Raw genomic sequence first — 15986 nt, 5'->3', positions numbered from 1 at the left:
ATCATGACTATTGGTGACTGGTATATCGAAATTACTGGTTGGTTGGTTAGTTGGTCGATCGGTCGGTCGGTCGATCGGTCGGTTGGTTGGTTGGTCAGGTTGGTTGGTCAGGTTGGTTGGTTGGTTGGTTGGTCGGTCGGTCGGTTGGTCGGTCGGTCGGTTGGTTAGTCGGTCGGTTGGTCGATCGGATGGTGGGTTGGTTGGTTGATTGGTCGGTTGGTTGGTTTGTCGATTGGTTGGTCGATTGGTTGGTTGGTCGGTCGATTGGTCGGTCGGTTGGTTGGTCGGTCGGTTGGTTGGTCGGTTGGTTGGTTGGTCGGTCGGTTGGTTGGTCGGTTGGTTGGTTGAGTACGAGAAATGAAACCATGTTTATGAGTTGAAAAAAGATTCCTTGATATGTCATGATATTAAAATGCAAAAGAAATAATATGTCCATCGTCCGCATCACTGCTGTGCGATAATAATTCAAAACTTTAAAATCCCATAACTTCCTTAATTAACGTCCATTTTTCTATAAATTTTCAGCGCTACATTTGCTTGATTTTTTTTCTCTGTTTATTTATATTAGCTTTTTGTTTAGGTATTAATCCTTACCGCTGCATCTACTAGTTCATCAGTATCCTTCTCCTCGTTAGCTTTATCTTCGACATCATCACTCTTCTTCTCCACCAGCTTAACAAGCATTAGATTTGGTGATCTTTCCTGAAAAACATAAGCAATGGTAATAAGTTTCAAAACCAATTTGCTTTATAATCATTGTGAGGACGTCTTTATGGGCTTTTTAAAGATATAACAGTCAGACATGAAAGAGATCAAATGGGGTTCAGTTTCATTGTATTTTCTGTTCTCTCAACAACCTCGCCCAATCCCCTCCCCCTTCTCTCTCTCCCTCCCTCTCTCTCTCTCAACATGCCTTATGTACAAGAGCTGACTCTGCAAGGCTTTTTTTTTAAACGTACACTGTAAAAACTGCGGTGTTAAAACTGACACCAATTGGTGTTAATAGAGGACCACACCCTGAGGTGTTAAAATTACACCATAGAGATTAAACATAACACCAGAGTGTAAATGTAACAACAAAAAGGTGTTGTAATAACGCCTATATGTGTAAAACTAACACCACCAATTTAACACCGGTGTAAAATAACTGGTGTGGTCCTCTATGTATACCGGTTAACACCACGTACAGTTTTTGCTGTGTAGGCCTACCGCTTCAAATCTTATGAGGATACTTCAATGTTACTCGGTGCCCAAGTGTTGATTGCTTAGCAACACATGAGTGCATAATCGTTATACAGACTAATCATTCTATTTAGTCTTATCCATTCTTTTAACTTGATTATGGTGGCGTAATCAAAGGCAATTATGGGAATGAAAAAAAAACCCAAAATGTTCATGATTCTAATTGGAAGACTGGTAACTGTATTTCCATACACTAGCTTACCAGACGAAGTTGAAGACCCCCTTTTTTCTTTTTTTTTCCTTTTTTTTTGCTTGTCATTTTTTTTTCTGGTGCGAAATGTCCTTTATATCCTGTTGAGGACCTTTTTTTGTCAATTTTTTCTGGTACGAAATCCTTTATTTGTTGTTGAAGACCTTTTTTTTTGCTGGTCAAATTTTTGACGGACGATTTTGCCCCCCCCCCCCCCTATGGAAAATCATAGGTACGCTACTGTTTCCATACCTGAGTTATTTATTAGCGTCGATTTAAATAGTGTCAGTAACTATTGTAGCTATACTGACAGGTCTTAAATCGACGCTGATAAAGTCTGAAGTTACAACATTTAGGATCGTTTCAGATCTACTAATGATATGCTATTTAGCCTTTCGAGGCAATCAGATATGATTAGCCTATGTCTGATTCTGAGGTCCCCCTACAGCTATTATGCATCAATTAATAACTGACACACAATTAAAAAAAACATAATACGTAAATTTTATTGCCGATTCTCCTGGGCGCCATTTCGGTATTGAATAAAGGAAATTGTAAAATAAAATTCTTAGTAAATTACACGCTATTATAGTGTGTAGAATTAGACGAATTATTATCGATAATGATCAATAATATTGTCCTAATTTATCACAATCTTATCGAAAATGATCAGTTATATTGTTAAATTAATCACAATTTTATCTTTAATGATTAATTATGATATCGAATTGAACACGGCCCAAACAAATTTTGACCAATCATTGAGTCGAATGAATACTTGTAAACGAAATGATTAATAACTCTCTTGAATGACCGTATGAAATAAACGGTTACACTTCGTAATTCCGAAGGTTCGTTATTCCGAAGGTTCGTAATTCCGAAACACGTAAATTGCCTATACCTCGATGTTCGTTAATCCGAAAACGAAAAAGGATTCGTTAATCCGAACATTTGTGGCGTAATTCCGACGATTCGTTATTCCGAAGGTTCGATAATCCGAAAACGAAATAAGGTTCGTTGTTCCGAAGGTTCGTTAATCCGAAAACGGAAAAAGGTTCGTTATTCCGAAGGTTCGTTGATCCGAAAACGAAATAAGGTTCGTTTTTCCGAAGGTTCGTTAATCCGAAAACGAAATAAGGTTCGTTTTTCCGAAGGTTCGTTAATCCAAAAACGAAATAAGGTTCGTTAATCCGAAAACAAAATAAGGTTCGTTAATCCGAAAAATGAAAACCGGGAAAGCAGAGGCAAGGGGAGGGGGGCGGGGGACACTGTTGCCGTTCAATTATCATATGAGGATGGGAAGGCAAGGGCGGCCGAACGAATTTTCGTTGGGGGTAAAGCCAAAATATGAAACTCATACGTCAAAATGGGCACTTTGGTGATATTTTCACCTTAAGATTATCATCTGCTTGAAGTCATTGTGTGTTTGATAGTGATTAAGTAGAGAAAAACTTTTTTGAAGTGACTTCTTATTATGGCAAAATGTATATTTAGGCTTTATTTTTCGGGAGAGAATATAATGAGCGAGCGGCTTGGTAAAACAAATTCAAAGGTGAAGTTGTATAACGTTTTTTTGTGGTCAATTATTCTTAAAATGGCATTATTGTGAGGTGTTGCGAGCGTGAATCACAAGCTAAAACTTTAGGTTATTTAAATAAAAAATGAAAATTAGTTTTTAAAAATCCGAGCAGATTTCTGCTGTCATTAAAAAGATGTGCATCTAACTAAAGAATTAACACGAGCGCAAAACGCAAGCTTAAACATACTGACCAGAAAAGGAACCTGTTAAAAAAAGCATTTAGTGACCTCTTTAGGATGCATATTTCACCAATCGAATGAGAGTGCGAAGCGCAAGCTGAATTTTTTCAATATTCCAGCCTGAAAACTTAACTTAACTTGTATACTTTAAAAAGAGTATTTTATTTCGAAAAAACATGAAAAACGGCATATTTATTTTTGAAAAAGGAACTTTCCCATTTTGGAAAATATTAATTCCCCTGTTTTTTATTTCATTTTTGATGCCCCCTGCCTCCCTCCCGGCGGATCCAACTTTCGTCAAATAGAGGGGGGGGGGCAATTTGTTTTAGCCATATTTTCCTTGATCGGCAGTTTAAAGTTGATTTTTTTTTTGTTTCTTTGAAAGGGTAGTCCTAACAGTCAATAATTAGCTTTATCCTTATAAAATAAAGTAAATATGTAATAACATGATAAACCCTTTTAAATAATGCGAGCGCGAGCTATATATTTTTATTAATATGATGGGCAATATGTTTGTGATCTTCAAAGCGAGATGCCTATGTAACTAAATTTAGACAATAACTGCTAGCAAGAAGCGCGAACAGAATTTTTAAATATATAAGCTCTGACCTGATCTAAAGGGGACATTTTTAAGAACTTTTTGCAGTTAGCCATGAAGACGATGCGTGTTTTAACCAATGGCGGCGGAACGTTTTTCTTTTTTTTGGGGGGGGCAAAGCAAAAAAAAGGGGCCAATAGGGGCAATTTGGTGCAAACGGATATTTTCACCATTAGATTATCATCTGTGTAAAGAGGTTGTGTGTTTTGTAGTAACTTAATTGAGCACAATTTTTTAAGTGATCACTAAAGTTATATATATACGTTTCATTTCTGCGAGCTTAGAGAGCAAGGGGTTTGGGGGAAAAAGTCAAATCTGAAGATGTCAATTCACCTTTTTGGTCAATTATTGTTAAAAGGGCATCCTTGTGAGATGTTGCGAGCGAATCACGTGCTCAAACTTTTGGAAATTTCATGTGGGCCTAGAATGATAATATTGATACAGATATCATTTACCCGGGGAAGTCACTTCAGTTCTGAAAACTATTCTCCCAGCTATTATTTTTTTTTACAACAATGCTTAGAACACGTAGAATGTCCAGTTTTCAGGTTGGAAAATCGGAAAAATTTGGCTCACGTTTCTCGCCCGCATCAATTATTTTTTATTGAGCAACTCATTCTATTCCTGGTTACAAAAAAGAAGTATGAAATGTCCAGTTTTCAGGTTGGAATATCACAAATTTTAAGCTTGCGGTTCGCGCTCTCATTATTTAGTTCGTGAGATATACATTCTATTCATGAGTCACTAAATGCAGTCCTTAAAAGATTACTTTCTGAAGCCTGTTGCATAAAACTTTTTACCTGAGAAAACTCTGGTAAAAACTGAAAACTAAGGTTAGTCTGATTTCCGCCATTGACTTTAGCACAGGGCAAAAACTCCTGTAAAAACAACCTGAGTTTTCTCAGGTAAAAAGTTTCATGCAACGGGCCCCAGGTCAGTATATAAACAAATTACAGCTCGCCCTCGCATTAATTCTTTAGAAAGATACACATCTTTCTCACGATTACAAAAAATGTTCCGAATGCTCACTTCACGTCTTGTTACATGAAATGTCTACTAGTTTCAGCTTGCGATTCGCGCTTTCAACATCTCACAAGGATCATTATTAGTATTATTTTTATTACCAGCAGAAGCTGTTATTAAAAATGACATCCCCTCCAATACAAATCCTATTATCTAGAGGTTGCTCGCACGCTTCCGACACACTTGATCCCCTGCATCTTTAATTAAACCATTTGCTTATAGGCAGCAATTGCTCAGATAAAATCGAAATTAGCCTATGCTTGATCAGGGCGCCACTCTTAATGAAATACATGCTTTGGCCCCAACACACGCATGTATCATCGATCGTTATGACTATCATTGCATAATATCGTGTAATCTTGTAATGACAACATCGTTTGTGTTACCAAAATGAATTATTTTCATTTTCGGAAATACGAACCTTATTTAATTTTCGGATTAACGAACCTTATTTCGTTTTCGGATTAACGAACCTTATTTCGTTTTCGGATTAACGAACCTTCGGAATTACGAACCTTATTTCGTTTTCGGATTAACGAACCTTCGGAAATACGAACCTTATTTTGTTTTCGAATTAACGAACCTTCGGAATTACGAACCTTATTTCGTTTTCGGATTAACGAACCTTCGGAATTACGAACCTTATTTCGTTTTCGGATTGACGAACCTTCGGAATTACGAACCTTCGGAATTACGAACCTTCGGAAATACGAACCTTCGGAATAACCGAACCATCTGAATTACGAAGCTTCGGAATTACGAATGTATGCGGAAATGAACATATCGATGAAGGGTTGAATTGATCAAATAGATTAATAATTGATAAAAATGAACTAAAATAATGAACAATATTGATTAACTACAAACTCATTCAAACAAATTGAATGTTAAAAAAATAAAAATGGAATGTTGTAAATGTTATCTATTTGGTTGAAAGCCATAAATTGTATCAAAAAAATAATCATTCAAATAACTATTTAAATCATTCATCTTGCTGATCTTTCCTCACTTACTTTTTCATTTCTCTTTCCGTGACATTCTGAAGAGCAAAACAGTATTTTCTGTCTGTCATAGATGCTGTAGAAAGAAGGAGGTTTCCCACATTCAATACAGACCCCATTCATCGTGTCCTTCTCGGTAGTTTCCGTGTCACCTTCGGCTGGTTTCGTTGAGTTTTCGGCAGTATCCGACGATTCGGAAATGCTCCTACCCTCTTCCTCCGGATCACCTGTTAACCAGAGAAAAGGGGAATTGTACAGTAGATCTATCACCACAGTATTATAGATGTTATAATATAATGCAAGTATGGAGACTGTTTTCTTGGGATACGTTGATTCCAGATATTCGCTCAGGTGATGATTGCTCCAAACGAAACCTGCAAACCTAGATTAAAACCTAAGCCCATTCCTCATCTTCAAATCATCTTGATCAAAATTCCTTTCACAGCCTTAAACATACACACTGTAAAATGTATAGTGTTGAACACCTCTCCAGTCGGTGTTTATGAGTGAAACGAACGCAGCTTCAGGTGTCAAAGTACACCAATGGCTAATGAACTAACAACTAGCACCTTGAATTGGACACTGTCGTTAAAATGAGGCTCTCTTTAACACGGACTGGTGTAGTGAGGTTTAACACCACTACTTTTGCAGTATATCTTGCGAGAAATGAAGACAGGAGAAACAACTTTCGTTCATTATAAAAATAATGTCTGGCCGCTGTGTTGTTGAATATGAGGGTTTTCCTGATCAGATTTTGAGTAGATTATTGTCATTTAAAAGATGCAAAACTACAGTAAACTACAGTTTCTTAATTTGTGCTCAGCCGATCTTCATGGCGCGTTTTCCCACAGCAAGAAATATATCCATCATGTCCACGTTCTGTAGCTCTCAACCCAGGTGAAATGAATGGGAACCTAGCTGTCAGGAGTGATTATGAATTGTGAATGCACTAGGCACTGGGGAGCGATTTATGAAAGAACTTGTCCGACAGTTGCAATATGAATTGTTCTTCTCAAAATCATGGATTAAAGGTTGTCAGATCTGACAACTTAATTGTCGGACGATAAATGTTTATGCAACAATCTCCTATAGAATCGGCAGATCTTGCAAACTAGAGCAATAATGCGCCTCGGAATGGCACTACCTGACTTATCAATGCCTCTCATCATCATCATCAACATAATACTCTCCTGTATTGTCTCTCTTATCCTCTCTTCACTCATCGAAATATCTCTCATGAATATCATTTCTCTTCTATGTTCATGTTAGTGAACATGAACTGCATATCCGTCCCTCCAGTTATCGGTGGGTTTTTTTCGTCCCTGATCATTGAAAGCAGGGAGGGAGGGAGACAGAGAAAGATGAAAGAAGAAGGATGTGATATATGCTCCCAAAGTTAATTTAATATTCTCAAGGCAAGTGTGCATGCTTCGAAATAATGAGAAAGAAAACTCGAAGGGCATATCTACATATATATATATTAGGACGAGAGAGAACATTGCTATCATTAATAATTCATTTTTAATGAGTTATTTCCGCATTTGCATCCCTGCATGTGCACGATCTTCAAGCAACAAATGAAAAAAAAACCTTTATTCATTATAGTCATAGCGATTTGTGCGTGTTGAGAAAGTCATTTTACAAAAAGGATATACATTATATCGTAAAAACGACTTTGTTGAAATGGAAAACATCCATCATTTTGACAAAAAAAGGTGTCATGGTATTTCAAATCTAAGTGAATGCGGTTTCAGAGGGAAATGGGTCAGAGGGAGAGAGAGGTAACATAAGAGGGATCTAATGTATCCTCCCAAAGTTAATGTAATTTTCTAAAGGCAATTGTGCATGCTTGGAAAATGGAAATACAGAAAGGATAAAGGAAAGAGAAGGCAAATTAAGTCGAAGGGCATATCTATGTGAACTAGAGAGAAAATTGATTACATTAATAATTCATCTTTTGAACGAGGTATTTTCGTATTTTGTATCCTTTTGTACGATCTTCAAGCAACATAAAAAATGTACGATCAATTAACCTTTATTCGTTGTAATCATGAAAGTGGATTGTGCGTGTTTAGAAAGTCATTTTACGAAAAGGATATATTATGTATATCATGAAAACGATTTTGTTGGAATGAAAAACATCAGTTTGACAAAAAAAAACGTGTCATGGTCATTAAAATCTATAGGGGAGTGCAATTTCACTCTACAAGAAAAAACGAATAATGAATCGATTACATTGATGAAACTTCATAGGTAAAATTGAAAAAAATGATGAAATGATGAGTGATGAATATTAATATCTGATTCAAAGTGATTGAAAAAACAATATCACGGATCAGGCACCATTCCAATTAAGAGACATTGGGCAAATGGCACCCCCCCCCCCGATAAAAACGTATAAATTGTTGTTAGTTTGCTTATGAGATGCGAGAAGTGGAAGCCCCCGCCCCCCTTGCGGGGGATAAACCCCTTTATGCTTTCCAAATTATTCTGCCGAACAAACTTGCTAAACTCCCCCCCCCCATTAATGAAATCGTGGATTTGCCCCTGACAATGTAAGTTCCATTATTTTTTATAAGCACCGAGCCTATACCTCAGACTAGGAGCCTGCTCTAGAGCAGGCAAATTGACAAAGTAATCAATAACTGAAATCAAGAAAACGAAAACATATTCGATTTTGCTTCCTGTAGCTGTTTACTCACGTTGTTTTGATAAAAATGTAGTTTTTTATACTTTTTTACCGTTGTTGATCCCTGTTTATTACATTGCTATATATCTCCCATCATATATGAAAAATGAATGAAAATGAAAAAAAAAATTAAATCCATATTTTATTGTTCGAAATAGACATGAAATGAAATACTCTGAAAATATGGCTTTCGATGTACCGATATATACAGTATACTGCTTATAAAAAAATTATGTTACAGTTTTTATTTCAAAACCGGAATGGCGTCAAACGGAGAGGGTACATTGTTATATTGTGATAATTTATGTTCTACTCTGGTTATGGCTTCAATTTTCTTTCATATTTTCTTTTTGATCTTTGATATCCATTGGTTTGACAACAATTCTCAACAAATAACAGGAGTTCTAGAGGCATGATTATGTTTAGTGATTACCAAAATAATATAATCTCAATTAGTAATTTTACAACATTTTGTACAGTGTATTGCATATCAAATCAGCCCCAGGAGAACGCTCCACGTTATCATCAGATCAATAACTTGGTCTCCTTTTCTATAAGCCATCACTATTATTGAGGGGATAATTCGTCTATTGATGGTTGTCTATATAGCAGGTGGTATGATTGTAAAGACCAAACACCCGTCTTTTATCGATCCTTTAATACCCTCCCTCCTATATATTTTCTATTCTTAGACGCTTCATGCAGGTTGGCAGCGAAATATAACATGTTAAAAATAAAATCAAGACCAAAACTTACTATTAAAAAATTTATTCCATAGACATGTAACATTGGTCTATAACGATTACTCTCCATCTTTATGATCTTTCGAATGTAAATGAGTCCCAGATAAAAAAAAGTGAGCTGGATAACTTTTTTTTAAACAAGTGCACACCTAGTTACCAATAATGCATATAGCATTTCCATTTATTTGAAAGCAGGATAAAAGAGCATTGCAGATTAAATGCCTTATTCATGGGCATAGGTGCCACGGCCGGGGATCGAACCCCGGACTTTCCATGTATAGCCAGGCGCCTTACACCACTTGGCCACAGCACCTCCACTTGCATGTACATATCGATCATATTTGACATAAAAATAAACAAAAATTAAGCATTTTTCTTGTACCTACCCTCTAATAAAAAAATGGCCGAAATGTGAAAGAAAAGAGATAGATACATGTAATCTATACTATTATTATAATTATAACACTTTTCATAGTTCATCTACCCCGTTTTCAAGGTCAATGACTGGATCGAAATAAACATGCAACCTTCGATCGGCGTTGACCATGAATTATGGAACCGTGCATTGCTAATTATATATTTAAGAAATAGATTAATCAGCCATTTTAATCTGCATCTTTTCCAGTTAGACCGAATTCGAAAAGCTTCACATATATCAACAGTATAGACATGATAGAAGGCTTGTGAAATTCACCATTATAATTATGGATGTATGTAGCCCTCCCTTCTCATTGAGGTTAATGAGAAAACCCATTTAATAGTGCTTTCACCCTAAGCCTGTCCTATGCGGATTCAGAAAATTGTGCAATTTAGAACATCGTTCCTGTATACGCTGACGTCATTGCCATCGTTACGAATCATTGAATGCATGATTCATTCATTGAATTGAAAAAGAATATCATCATATTCCTTTATTTCTGGATCTGGGCCTCCCAATGAGCAACACTAAAATATTACATTTCTCCTTAAAATCATAAAAATACAATGCTTGTAACGATTGTGCTCAATAAATTATCTCGAATAAAATGTTGACTTACCCATTTCATATCAGGAGGCAGGATCCCCGTTTTTCAGAATATATTAATTCAAAGGAATATTTTAAAAGCGTTTCAGGCCGGTAGTTTTTCCTCGAGCACTTCGACAGATTTGGTGTCCACGGTGTCCATCTTGCAGCGTTACTATATAAACGATTGTCGCTCTCTATATCTCACAAAACGTGCTCTGTGATGATTAATACGCGGTTGTCAAATCCAGTCACGATGACTCGAGGTGCGTACTAAACAAAACTTATCCATTCATGAAGTGCAGATGGAAAACTATGATTTATTGGTAGATGCGTTCTGTCACTTGGTATCATTCCATATGTATGTGCGTTTACACACGCTTTGATTTGTGTACTGTCAACACACAACAAATTGGGGAAAAGGCCTATATACACTATACAATAATGAGTACAAAGCCCAATACGTCTTTCACACTTCGTCCAGTGTACATGTATTCTGTTTGCTTATTCTGTTACGTAAACCGAGCCAGCAACGGGATTAAATAGAACGATTCTAGCATGACGCGTGCAGGGGCGGGCGTGGATCATTAAAAAATGAACAGAATTGGAATGAAAAGGCAACAAAATATGCTTATCCAAGCATGATATCTTTACATTTTGACAATGCTGTTGAAGAAGTAAAGAATATTTCCCATATATTTGATTTTCAATAATTTCCAAGGACGCATAGCACTGTACCATAATCTATATAATACAGTCCGCTTGCAGTCACCATGGAAACGTGATCAGACAACAACTGACCGGTACACTGTAATGGCTCCATGCTCTAATGAAGGACACTCGTGTAATTAGTTCGGGATCTCCCACCTCTTCTCTTCTTTTTTGTTCTCTCTCTCTCCCTCTCGCTATTTTTTCTCGATTTTCTATCCCTACCTCTTTTTTTTTTCTTTCATGATGAATTAAAAACACGACATTAACATTTGAAAGATCTTCTCCTTTCACTAAACAATATTTTGGTGGATCCCTCAATTTCCATAAAAACATGATAAACACGTGATGTATTTTTTTATTTGTTTGTTTTTTCCATTACGTATTGAAGCAACAAAATAATATTTCATAACAATTTATATGCTGATTCTCTTTAAATTCAGGTACACTTTTTTATTCTCTATCTCAATTTTCTGTCTTTTTTCTTCTGTTATTCTCTCTTTCTTCCTTCTTTCTCTTTTCTTCTCTTCTTCTTCTCTCTTATTTTCGCATATTTTTCCCTTTTTCCTAATTTCTCTTCCCTTTTCTTCATTCTTTTCTGCTCTTCTGTTCTAGTCTTTTTCTACTTTTCTATTGATCTTTCTTTTCTCCCCTCTTATTTTCTCTGCTCTTTTCTTTCATTTCTTTTCAAACCATTATACTTCCGTGCATTAGGCCTATGTCATGCGGTGATGTCATCGTTGGCGTATACATGGGACCGCTTGGGGCCACCCTCCCCCCCCCCCCCCCCGAAAAGTTTCACTACCAAGAAAGGCAGAGAAACTAAGAAAAGTAAAAGGAAAGAGTGAAGTATTATGCTATTTTCTTAACATAATGTCAAAATCTATCAAAAAATGTGGGGTCAATATTTTGATCGCTCGCCTGTTTTAGAACTTTTGCTCCATCCACCATATTTGGCCCGCTTTATAAATTTTTGGCTGATTGCGCCACTGGCATAATAACTGGGTGTTATTTCACATAGAACTGAATAATGTCGGATGATATACAGCATACATTTATGCTGACAAATGTGGGAAAATAATTCGCCAAACTCAAATTTTCTCTAACTTCTTATTCAATTTAGAACATTTAGTTCATTCGGGGTATCGATTTCCGAGAGAAACTGAAATCAATTATTGACTTAATAATGATAATAATAATAATAATTGGCATTTATATAGCGCTTTATCAATCAACGACTGTTCAAAGCGCTTCACAATTATTATTCATAGCATTCCAAGCAGCCTGTTAGGCGCAAACTTGCTAAACCAACCACAATGACGGTTGTTTCCTACCGGTACCCAATTAGCACCTGGGTGAGAATGGCAAAGTGTGGATTGGCGCCTTGCCAAAGGACGCTAGGCCATGGTGGGATTCGAACACACGACCCTCTGATTACAAGGCGAGAGTCAGAACCGCTACACCACGGCGCTTCCACTTATTGTAACTCGAATAGTACTCATTAAGCTATGAAAAATGTAAACAATATAAAAAGAAAGGGTTTGCTTCAGCCTTCAAATAACTAGATCCTATATCTATGGTCTGTAATCATCATCAATCACTCAATTGTATTAATAATATTGATTATATGGGATGCTTTATAATCATCCCGGGATTTCCTGCCCATTAATGTTTTTTAAAAGTGAGATTTCACAATTTTTCAATTTAGTAAAACACTGTACTAAATTCAGAAACAGCTTAGATGTTAGACCTATACAGTTAAATATAAATTGGAAATTGATTGATATATATATAGATACAAAGGATGTATTTATAAATCAATTATTAAGCTATACACAGTAAGAACTGTGGTGCTAGTAGTGACACTAATTGGTGTCTCTATGTCGAAGACCACATCATGAGGTGTTAAATTACACCCTACAGATTGAACATGACACTAAATTGTGTTACAGTAACACATGTTTTGTAAAGAATAGTGTCCCTGGAGGATTACACCCTGAGATTGAACACAACACCAAAGACTGGTTGTTGGCAGCGGTACCATGGTAGTCGACATTGGATGGCAGAGTTACCATAATATAATATTTTTTGCAACAGGGCCATTATGTAAAAACACCAAAATGTCAGTGGCGGATCCAGAGGGGGGATCCGGCCCGTGCCCCCCCCCCATTGAGAGCCATAGTCAATATGTTTAAAGTAATTATGCCGTTTTTACACAATTGCGCACCCCCCCCCCCCCCCCCATTTAATGTTTTATACTAACAATAGGACCCCCATTGGAAATAAGCCTTTCGGCTTGCATGGGCTATCCTGTCAAGGTATTCTTCAAATTAATTGTAATCACTCGTAATATCCTTGATAAATAAAATCAATCAATCAATTTTTGAAAGTTACAGCATGTTTTTTTAAAGGGAATGTGTCGTGCCTACACAGGGGATGACCTTTTGGGGGAGCGGGCTTGTCAAATTTACGTGGACGAAATGACGTCCAATTTTAGGTGATAACCTTCTTTGTTTTTGTTTTTTGGGCTTGTCAAATTTTTGTCGGGAAATTGCGCCCCTCCCCCCTTTGAAAATCCTGGATCCGCCCCTAAATGTGTTGAACTAACACTGTAAATTTAACACCGAAATTAAATGACCGCTGTATAGTCTATGCATAATTCAACACCTCAATTTTTTGACAAGAAGCTATATCCTTGTCGATTCGTAATTTACTCTCTAAATGAGACGAAAAATCATAATCTAGTTCCTAGTTCCTCTCGTAGTGATAGTAGGGACTAATCCCTTTGGCAGTGGCGGACCATGACCCGGAGGAGACAATTGATTGGAGGGGCACTGTATTGTCTGTGAACAATGCTGTGCCCCTCCAATGATTTGTCTTTTCCGGGTCACGGTCCGCCACCGTACTGCCCTTTTAGTAGACTGAACTTCTTATTAGTAGCTTCTTTTGTAGTGAACTGTACGTATTTTTAAACTATCATACGGAGCCTTTAAAGTGCCATCGACTTGACGACTTGGCGAGATACTTTATCTCTTGCCATGCATGTCGACATGGCGAGATACGTTATCTTGCCAAGTTGACTTATAAAAAGTTTCATGTCAACATGGTGAGATATTTTATCTTGACAAGTTGACTTATAACACATCGGCGGATCCAGGGGGGGTGCGCAGGGTGCGCGCGCCCCCCCTAATATTTGAGCGGCGCCGAAGGCGCCGCTCAAAATAAAAAAAAGTAAAAGAAAGAAAAGGCGCCGCTTGAAAAATTAAAAGTAAAGGAAAGAAAGGGAAAAGGCGCTGCTTGTAAAAAAAATATACACTGATATAACATTAGCAACAGTAAAGAAAAGACTATCCCCAGCAAAGCGTAATCATATCATCTTCCTTATTTTTTCTTTTAACTACCCTTTTCCCAACAACTTCGCCGGTAGCAGTGCGCTGCCTGCATATAACTGGCGCCAATCAAGAATAATCAGCGCCACCTTAATCTAAATCGGCGCCGGACAAGAATAATCAGCGCTATTTAGTTATAAATCGGCGCCAGTCAAGAAAAATCGGCACTGCCAGAGTCTTAACCGGCGCCGATCAAGGATAATTAGCGCCACCTAAATCTAAATCGACGCTGGACAAGAACAATCGGCGTCATCTGGTTATAAATCGGCGCCAGTCAAGAATAATCGGCGCCTCCTGGTTCTAGATCGGCGCCAGTCGATTATGGATTGCCGCTGCCTGAATCTTACGTAACGTCGGTAAAAATAATCAGTACTACTTGTTTAAATCGGCGCCGGTCAAGACAAATCGGCGCTGCCTTCGTCTTAACCGGCGCCACCTAAATTTAAATCGGCGCCGGTCAAGAATGATCAGCGTCCCCTGATTTCAATAAATAAGCGCCGGTAGAATAATGAAGAAGGGCCTATTGCTAACCAAATCTAGATCGGCGCCGCGGTCAAGAATGATCGTTTTGCCCTCCCCCAATAATTCCGCATGTGCAAAAACAATAAGATGGTAATGTTACACAGAAATCAGCAAACGAGATTGAGCTACACAACTCGTTCTTTATTAAAAATCGTGCTCAAATTATCCGCTTTTCAGATTGGAACATAAAAATTTTCAGCTCGCGCTTCGCGCTCGCATCATTTCTGTAGCAAAACCCCATACTTTTCATGATTAAATAGGTGAATAGAATGTCCCGTTTTTAGTTCTGAACCTCAAAAGAACTCCCGCTTCGATTTGCAATAATCTTTTGTTGGATATAATCTTGTTCTTTATTAAAACGTACATTAAACTGTAATGTTTTCAGATCGAAATATCAAAATTTTAAGCTCGCGCTTCGCGCTCGCATTTTTTTAGATACCCATCTTAATCATTGGTACCAAGAATGCTTAGAATATCAAGCTTTCTGGTCAGAATATAAGTAAATTTCAGCTCACCCTCGGCACTCGCATTATCTGTGTAGTAAGATATGTATCCTCCTCATGAGTTACAACAAACAGTCCTAAACAGGCACCTTTTTCCTGTTTTCAGGTCAGTATACTTTAAAAATTTCAGCTCGCGCTTCGCGCTCGCATTAATTTGTCGGTGAAATATGTGTCTCTATCTCATGAGTCATATATATCTATCTGATATGAGTCATATATATATATATATACTGCATGTGTGTGTGTGCGTGTGCGTGTTTTGACAAGGTCAGGCATTATACCCCTTTTTCTTTTTCAACATTTTCTTTTATGGCGCCGGTGAAGTGCAAAAATATGTGCGCCGCTCGGCAGTGCGCCCCCCCCCCCCCTTTCGCCAAAAGCTGGATCCGCCTATATAACAAGTTATATGTCGACATGGTGAGATATTTTATCTTGACAAGTTGACTAGTATAAAAAGTTATATGTCGACATGGTGAGATATGGCGAGATATTTGGACTTTCGCCGGGCCTCGGACATTTCATATCTCGCCATGTTGACATATAACGTTTTATAAGTCAACTTGGCAAGATAACGTATCTCGCCATGTCGACTTAATAAGGTTATTATGTCGACATAG

At 37.4% G+C, this 15986-nt stretch overlaps 1 protein-coding gene across 1 annotated transcript in view; it reads right to left on the bottom strand.

Moving 5' to 3' along the window:
- LOC121423586 (ankyrin repeat, PH and SEC7 domain containing protein secG-like) overlaps positions 1-10745 on the bottom strand; it is a 32787-nt gene extending 22042 nt beyond the window's left edge. Inside the window, exons 1-3 of the mRNA XM_041618955.1 lie at positions 10282-10745; positions 5825-6039; positions 595-702 (exon numbers count right to left, since the gene is read on the bottom strand). Coding sequence (XP_041474889.1) covers positions 595-702; positions 5825-6039; positions 10282-10285 — 327 coding nt within the window. The 5' untranslated portion in view covers positions 10286-10745. The remainder of the gene's footprint in view (positions 1-594; positions 703-5824; positions 6040-10281) is intronic.
- Between the last annotated feature and the right edge of the window lie 5241 nt (positions 10746-15986).

The sequence above is a fragment of the Lytechinus variegatus genome, chromosome 11, assembly GCF_018143015.1.
Source record: "Lytechinus variegatus isolate NC3 chromosome 11, Lvar_3.0, whole genome shotgun sequence".
Classification (NCBI taxonomy): domain Eukaryota; kingdom Metazoa; phylum Echinodermata; class Echinoidea; order Temnopleuroida; family Toxopneustidae; genus Lytechinus; species Lytechinus variegatus.
This window is presented reverse-complemented; position numbering and strand designations above follow the sequence as displayed.